At 38.0% G+C, this 8,886-nt stretch overlaps 2 protein-coding genes across 2 annotated transcripts in view; one reads left to right on the top strand and one right to left on the bottom strand.

Moving 5' to 3' along the window:
• Nucleotides 1-8,886, bottom strand: part of LOC129162178 (oocyte zinc finger protein XlCOF6) — an 849,318-nt gene that overhangs the window by 431,318 nt on the left and 409,114 nt on the right. The gene's annotated exons all lie outside the window — the stretch shown is intronic.
• LOC107373487 (uncharacterized) overlaps nt 5,560-8,886 on the top strand; it is a 41,504-nt gene continuing 38,177 nt past the window's right edge. The window contains exon 1 of the mRNA XM_070548757.1: nt 5,560-6,000. Coding sequence (XP_070404858.1) covers nt 5,982-6,000 — 19 coding nt within the window. The 5' untranslated portion in view covers nt 5,560-5,981. The remainder of the gene's footprint in view (nt 6,001-8,886) is intronic.

The following is an 8,886-nucleotide window of genomic DNA, read 5'->3' as shown; positions in this document are numbered from 1 at the left end:
ACTGCAGTCTACGATCAACCATCATTGGTGTGAAGATGATTGCATGAATACGGCGGACATAGCCGGAATAAATTAATAAAAAAATACAAAACTTACCCAGATTTCTGGTACGGCCAAACTCTTCAAAAATAGTCTCTCATTGTTCCCGAATGTTTTCTTGATGTAATCGTCCTCTTTGAAGTGTGCACTGCACAAACAGAATGTTTTGACTCATTCCAGCCGAGTATCCATGGTGTAGCCGATTGCCAAAAGTGATGCTAGAGAAACGGCCTTCACAGGAAAAGTGTGGAACCTAAAAGGTGATCCTGTAACATCCTTATTGTTACAACCGGGAAACTGCAAGTACGCACCATGGCTCTATATATGTAAGAACAACTCCTTTTAAGTGACTAAAGCCTCTTTTATATATTTTTAACTTTTCTAAATTCTTTTTTATATTCTTTTGATGATAAAAAAGTAGCTGTTGTAATGTGAAGTTGTCAATTTACCTGGCTGTGTTTCTGAGATGTACATTAGTCATGCTTTCAGAGGAAAATCCTTTTGTGACGCTAAACGGCGGAGATGCAGTACCCCCGAAACTAGCCAGAAGTTGTTTCCTGAATCCCTTTCCCCCTGAAAATCTCTGAGCAGGGGTGTGTGTGAAATGGGTCATTGTTTACAGAGCACTGGGTGGGATAAGGAACGCATACAACTTCATATCTCAAAAAGCGAACTATCCCTTTAAAACAAAACTCTAGAAAATTGGAGAGAACGTGATGCTCCACCCACCAGGAGGAGTCTGACTTATCCTGGATAAAATAGTCTTGTGCTTTATAAAAATAAGCCTCAACAAACTAGAGCTGCATATTTTTCATCGCTAATTGAGGAGAATAAGAATAATCCAAGATTTCAGTACAGTTGCCAAACTTACACAGAATCATAGCTCTGAGCCATCTATTCCCTTAGCCCTCAGCAGCAATGACTTCATGGGATTTTTTACAAGTAAAATTAATTCTATTAGAAACAAAATCTTTAGCATCCTCCCTAATGAGATTTCTTCTTCCTCAGTAAGTGAGGCACTATCAGAGGTGACTTTAGAACCTCATCTGTGTTTGAACCGTTTTGATCCAGTTGAGCTTTCAGAGTTATCAAAAATATTAGCTTCATCTAAACCTTCCACTTGTATTTTAGATCCAATCCCAACCAAATTATTTAAAGATGCATTTCCTTTGGTTACTGCCCCCATTCTAGATATAATCAATCTATCCTTAGTAAATGGGTATGTACCACAAGATTTTAAGGTTGCTGTAATCAAACCTTCACTTAAGAAGCCTTCTCTGGATCCAGATGACCCAATGAATTATAGACCGATATCTAACCTTCCATTTTTATCCAAAGTCCTGGAGAAAATAGTGGTCATCCAAGTATGTGAGCATTTAAACACTAATGCTCTGTTTGAGGAATTTCAGTCTGGTTTTAGAGAGTATCACAGCACTGAAACTGCATTAGTGAGAGTTACAAATGATACACAAGGCAGATCTTTCTGCTCAGACGTGGGATGAAGTTTTTTGTACTGAGGACCCCAACCTAGCATATGATGCCTTCTTATCCAAAGTAACCAAACTCTATGATAAACACTGCCCATTGAAGCCATATATTACTGAAAATAAAATTAAAATAAAAAAGCCCTGGATAACATATGGCATAGTTAAGGCTTGTAAGAAGAAAAATCATCTTTACAGAATATATTTAAAACAAAGAACTAAAAGTGCTGAAGAAAGATATAAGACATATAAAAATAAATTAATAAATATAATACGCATGAATAAAAAAATTACCATCATAAATTATTAGAACAACACAAGAATAATACACGAGGAATCTGGAAAACATTCAATGGTATAATTAGGAATGGAAAAAAAGTTAACGCACTCCCAAGCTATTTCATTAAAGAAGATCATGAAATCACTGATATCAAGGAAATTGCCAATGCTTTCAATCGTTATTTTGTTGAGGTTGGACCATTATCCGAGTTACTCACTCCTTATGTGCCAGGCAGGACTCTCCGTTCAGGTGACCTACACCTCCTACAGATTCCCCGTCAACGCTGCAAAACCCGTGGTGAACGAGCTTTTTCTGTCTGCGCTCCAAAACTTTGGAATGATCTCCCACTGAATATCAGAATCTCCTCCTCCATTGGGGTTTTTAAGTCCCACTTAAAGACTTATTTTTATTCTCTTGCTTTTACTACCTAGCTATTTTATCGATGGTTTATTTACACTGTTCTTTGACTGATTTTATTGACTTCTCATGGTTCTTTTTGTTCTGCTCTAGTTGTTTTATTCTTTTATATTATTCTTTTAACCTTATATGTTTTTACCCCTGTACAGCACTTTGGTCAGCTCACATGCTGTTTTTAAATGTGCTTTATCAAATAAATGGAATGGAATGGAATGGAATTATTAGCTGGTGCTATCAAAGCACCTATAAGTAAAAATGAAAAAAATATTACCGAGTCCATATCTAATTGTAACCCCAGTTCTCTATTTTTAAGGGGTGTAGAAGACATTGAAATAATAAATATTGTCAATAAATTTGAAAACAAAAGTTCAACTGATTGCAGTAATTTACATATGAGGTTATTAAAGGACATTATCAATCACATTGTCACACCCCTTACATATCTGCAATCTGTCATTCTGTACTGGTGTTTTTCCAAGTAAAATGAAAACAGCAAAAGTAATCCCTATTTATAAAAATGGAAGTAAACACTTATTCAAAAATTATAGACCGATTTCGCTTCTCTCACAATTTTCTAAAATTTTAGAAAAATTGTTTGTCACTAGACTTGATGATTTTGTTAAAAAATGCAATTTGCTAAATGAACAACAGTTTGGTTTTCGATCAAACAGATCCACTTTGATGGCAGTAATGGCCTTAACTGAAGATATCACAACTGCAGTAGAAGAAAATAAATATACCTTGGGTGTCTTCAATGACCTAAGTAAGGCCTTTGATGTCATAGATCATACACTTCTTCTTCAGAAGCTACAAAGATATGGTATTCGTGGTACAGCTTATGCTTGGGTGGCAAGCTACCTTAGTGAAAGAGACCAGTTTGTGCATATCAATAATGTTGATTCAAGAAAGGAGTTCATTACTCATGGAGTCCCACAAGGGTCTATTTTGGGACCTAAATTATTCATAATGTATATTAATGATGTGTGTGCGGTTCTAGATAAAGTAAATTGCTTGTTGTATGCAGATGACACCATTCTTTATTGTTCTGGTGACGACCTAAACAAGCTTGTTGATTTAGTTGAAAAAGAACTGGCAGTGTTAAAAGGATGGTTTGATAGGAATAAACTTTCTATGAATGTGACCAAAACAAAGTTCATTATATTTGGAAACAGGAAAATTACTAATGAAATTATTATAAAAATAAATGGTATTGTAATTGAACAAGTACACGCATCTACATTTTTAGGAATTACTATAGATGAAAAACTGAGTTGGAAGCCTCATATAGATGATATAAAGTTAAAAATATCAAAAAATATAGGACTTATGAGTAGAATGAGATTTGTTTTAAATATTAAATCCCTTCAGATACTCTATAACTCATTTATTTTACCATATCTGAGCTGTGGTGTTGAAATATGGGGAATTAATTACAGAGCAAATATTTATCCTATATATTTACTTCAAAAAAAGGTAGTTCGAATAATTTCCCATGCTAACTATTTTGCTCCAACTAATCCTATCTTTATCCATTTAAAAGTTCTAAAATTTTACGATATTATTGACCTGCATACACTGGCTGTAGCATATCAGGCTCAACTTCCACCTTATCTCCAAAGGATGTTTGAACTAAGGGAAGGAGGATATAGTCTAAGAGGAACTGGGATTTTCAAAAAAAAAGAATATTAGAACCAATAAAAAACAAAGATGTATCTCAGTAAGAGGAGTGAGTTTATGGAATAGCCTCGAGGATAGATTTAAAAATTCATGCTCGTTGAAAACATTCAAAAAGAGTTTTAAAAACAATGCCTTACGTAATCACCAAGTGCACCAAAATTGGTTTTGTCACACGTTTTATACCTCTTGATTGATTTCAATTGTTTTTGTTTTATTCATGTTATATCTCTTGATTGATTTTGTTGAAATTAGGATGATGCATGTAATAATTGTATTGTTTATATGTTTATTTACTTTTGATATTTATGACAATGTTGTTGTTGTTTTTTTTTGTAATGAATTAATGGGTAGGCTTAAATAAGTTTAACTTCAGCCTTTTCGCTCATAAATTATATCTAAAGAAACTGTTTAATTTATAAGAGGAATTTGTACTTGTGATCATTATTATTATGTTCTTTATTAGATAATTATTTTCCTTTTCATGTGTTTTATATGTATTTGTTATAACGGAAATAAATGAATGAATGAAAAATGAATGAATGAAATAATATTCTTATGGCCTCAGATAAGAGTCTTGTGTCTGTTCTAGTCTTGTTAGATCTCAGTGCTTCTTTTGACACAGCTGATGACAATGTTCTTTAAAAATAATAATAAGAGCTGGAGGTTGAGATCCGGACTGGTGGAAGTAGAGATTGAAGAGCTCTGCCAAGAATACTGGAGGAGCCCATCCACGGTTGGATCAACGAGTGGAAAAAACAGCCCAGGTTAGTGCGACCAACACAGAAAATCCGCAGGCCCACATCCCGAAGTAGAGAGGTGGTGACGTGGAACCAGAGCAGGGACTGAGCAGGCAGATGAGCAATTATCTGTCAGGTTGTAGACCGTAGCTTAAAAGGTAACAGTTAAAAGGTAGACAATAAAGGTAGATAATAAAGGTGAAGAAATACACTCCTCGATGTCTAATGGCTTTATTGACAAGGATGAAGGACCGCTGCGACGACATACAAAGCTGAGTGAGCAGAAGCTAACGGCAGCGTGAAGCAGCAGCATGTGCTGAAGACCAAAGCTAAGCAATGCGATAAAATAGGTAAATAAATGCAGCGCGGCTTAGCATGCATACTGAAAATGTCACCATTACATTAGCTTAACAAGCAGGTGAAGACTTCCAGATACAAGTCGAACAGTAGCATGGATGACCGCTGACCCCGTGTTGGCAGGACCTAAGTCGTGTGTCTCGTCGTTGGACGCAGGCAGGGGCGCAGGGAATGTAAAATGACTTTCATCATATTTAAATTTTCTGATTATATGTAAAAGTAAATAAAAAACGAATAAAATACCTAATGGAATGAACCTGTTATTTACATATATGATATTTTCAGAAATTCAAGATACAATATTGTTTCATTGCACAGGTGTACAACAAAATTATCTTTGTGCTCACTAAAGACAGCTCATAAGGATGTAGTAACATATGAGGACAATTCAAAACAGGACTGAGAGCCCTTGAGCCGGATTCCCTGTGGTCTGTATTTTTTAAATAACATCCCAGATAACAAGCTTACATTGAAACAACATTGACTTTCCATCTGAATCATCAGTTTGGTTGATATTGTAATATTGATGCTAACTAGTTGTTGAATCAACACTGATAAACTGATAATGAAACCATGTCTGTGTAGCTGAAAAATTTGTAACTAACTTTCAAGGACTAGAAACAACGCCGTTTTATGCGGCGCTCTGAACGACTACATGAAGACGACGAGCAATACGGCGTTCTGAAGGGATTTCCGCCGCTTTTTTTCGGCGTCAAATATTCTAACGTATTCAAATGTGGGCGATTAGTGACCCGAACAGCTTGCCATATCTTCGGGGTTGTGAGGCTGGGTCGGCAGAGAGGAGCAGGAAGTGGGAGCTGAGTGGGAGGAGGGACGGAGGGAGCTAGCCGCTGAGTAGCAACGGCTAGTGACGGAGTGATGAGTGACTGGAACGGGAAGAAGAAGAGAAGTGGAGAAGCTGGGGCCTCGAGGAGTTGACCTGGAAACGGACTTGAATAACTGGTCAGGAGCTCCTGGCACCAGGGATCGATGAGCGAGCTTGTGAATGGTGAGTGAGTCTTTCACCAACCTGCGTAGGCCTCCAGCCCCATGGTCCTCCTGCTTTTGTTGTGTTAACACACTAGTAACCAGCCTCATCAGCTGTTCCTCTGCTCACGAGCAGCGAGTCTCCTCATCATCTACCTGCACAGGTCCTTCTCACACCAGACATGACTCGCTGAGCCAGGTCACCTTCAGTCAGAGATAACTTTAGACTTTTGTCTCTCTAGATGCATCCGACACACACACACACACACACACACACACACACACCAAGTAGTGTGTCTATGGTTACGTTGTGATTTTTTTAGTAAATATTCTATTTGGTGAGAGATAAACTTTGTAGTATTTATCCTAGTGGATCTATAATTAAACGGGTAAACTAGTAGTAGCACATCCAACGTCAAAAAGAGTAAAAAGTTATTATCAGGAGAGGGAGAATGTTTAAGTGGTTAGCAGCAGTGTGCTAGACGATGGCCCCCTCCATGAGGCCACCACAGCTCAGCAGAACATCGTTGTAGCTTCATCTGGGGAGAAAAACACTTAGAGAGAAAATAAAGTTAACAGCTGAAATAGCAGGAAATAATACAGTTAAAGAGCAGATTGTAGAAGAAAGATAGATATATTATTATATATATATGCACATGTCTATAATAAATGATTTCTGATTTAATAATAAGATATATGTTATAGACATGTGCATATATAGATGTGACTGTAATTATAAGTTATCATATAATCTTTCAGATCTGAAAAAGATGGCGGAGTGAGTGGTTGTGTGCCTGCGGTCTCTCCTGCCTTATTTAATTAACTACCTGGATTTTTGACCTTTTTGCGGTTGGTTCTTGAATTTAAGTTCTTTTTTGAAGGACTGGAGAAAAGGTGATTTACTAAGTCATATTACTGATAAAAATGCCTCCTAAGCGCCAGCAGAAAGATCAGACGAAGGGCTCTGACGACGACGCTGCTGACGTGTCACTGGAAATCCTGAACAAGGAGACTCTGGAGTCTACTCTTCAAAAGTTTTTTGACAAAGCAGAAAAACATGCCAAGGATCGGTTTGATAGTCTTGATTCTCAACTTGACTCAATTCGATCTACACTTGACAAGCACGCACAAGAGCTTGAAACTCAAAAACAAGTCACCACCTTACTCCAAAAAAGGGTGTGGTGCGTGGAGGACGCTTCCGTGGCTCAGAGCGCAGACCTGCAGAAACACCAGAGGAAGATTCCTGCCCTCGATGATCAAAGCAGAAGGAATAATATCTGGATCCTCAATTTAAAAGAGGGGATTGAGCTCAACAATGCTCTATCCTATCTTAGGAGCAACCTGTTGGTGTGGTTCCCAGAGCTGGCGGGATCTCCTCCTGATGTAACTCGGGTGCGGCGGGTTGGACAACCTGGCGCGTCAGGGTCTCCTCGGACCTTGGTGGTCTGTTTTCTCCGAGCGAATGACAGGGATCGGATCCTGGCTCTGGCAAGGAAGTCTGAGGTGTCGGTGGCTGGTAAATCGGTTCGATTTGCTGCAGATTTCAGTGATGAAACAGTTCGTCGGCGACGCCGCTGCTTCCCGGTTTTGAGCCGGGCTCGCGCCTTGGGACTACAAGCTTTTCTTCTTTATCCTGCAAACATCAAGGTAATCTCTGATGGTGATCGTCTGCTTTTTACAGACCCAGTGGCTGCTGAAAGTCACCTGGACTCTTTGGGTTGAGATGCCCTGAGATGTTTTGGGTGTACGAGCACCTGCGGAGGGCGGACTTGACTTTCCTCTTTCTTTTATTATTAGATTCTGGCTCTTCCGCAGAGCAGGTAATTCCTTTTTGTTTTTGCTTCTCCTCTTGTTCAGTGAAGAAGTCAAATTTCGTCTAAGGTCAAATTATCCTTACTTTATTCTTATTTATTTATATTGATAAAATCCAGCCACCGTGTTGAGTTATGGCAGTTTTATTAGTTTAGGTGGCTGTGCTTTGAGCAGGCTGCAGGCCATGGGCTCAGATCTGAGACCACTGCTTTTTGGACCATGAGTGATAACTCATTTAATTTCCATGTAATTTTATTATATTTTGTTCTTTTTTTTCTGTTTATTTTTGTTTTATATTTTCTTCTGTGGCTGCCTGCTGTGAGGGTTATTTTTGTACCTCGTTTTTCTTCTTATGGGTAAAGGGTTACACATAATCCATCTTAATATAAGAAGCTTATTTCCTAAAACTGATTTATTAAAAGCATGGCTTGGTTATAATGAACCAAAAATAATTACGTTGTCTGAGACATGGTTGAATGAAAACATTTCTGACAATGATATTTCTCTTGACAACTTTGTTTTATATAGAATGGATAGAGGGACGAGGGGTGGCGGGGTTGCCACTTATGTCTCCTCTAGTCTGAAGTCTCAGGTTATTGTTCCGACAGTCAAACCACTTCACTTCGAAGCCATCTTTACTAAAATTTCTTTTAATGGAAATAAGCACATTATAATTGGAAACATCTATCGCCCCCCCCTCCTACCCTAAACTTGAAGCAATACAACATTGACTAGCTACGGTTGAATCGTTGGGGGACACAATGGAAATGATCTTACTTGGTGACTTCAATCTTAACTGGCCTGATGAATCTACTCTTCCAGAACGTATTCTTTTAAATAGCTCAAATCTGACACAGCTGGTCTCTGAGCCAACTAGGACTTGTGCCACAAACTCTTCTCTCATTGACTGGATATTAGTAACTCACCCAGACAGATTTTCTGATTACGGCGTTTTGCCTTACTGCTTTAGTGATCACTCTTTTATTTTTTGTTTCTGGAAAATATCTTTACCACATACACCAACTAAGAATATCAGAATTTGTGACTTGCATACTTTTAACACTGATCAGTATTTACAGGAGCTGCTAGGGATGCA

This window comes from Nothobranchius furzeri, chromosome 2 (genome assembly GCF_043380555.1).
Source record: "Nothobranchius furzeri strain GRZ-AD chromosome 2, NfurGRZ-RIMD1, whole genome shotgun sequence".
Classification (NCBI taxonomy): Eukaryota; Metazoa; Chordata; class Actinopteri; order Cyprinodontiformes; family Nothobranchiidae; genus Nothobranchius; species Nothobranchius furzeri.
The sequence above is the reverse complement of the archived record's forward strand: the minus strand, read 5'-3'. Positions and strand labels throughout refer to the sequence as shown.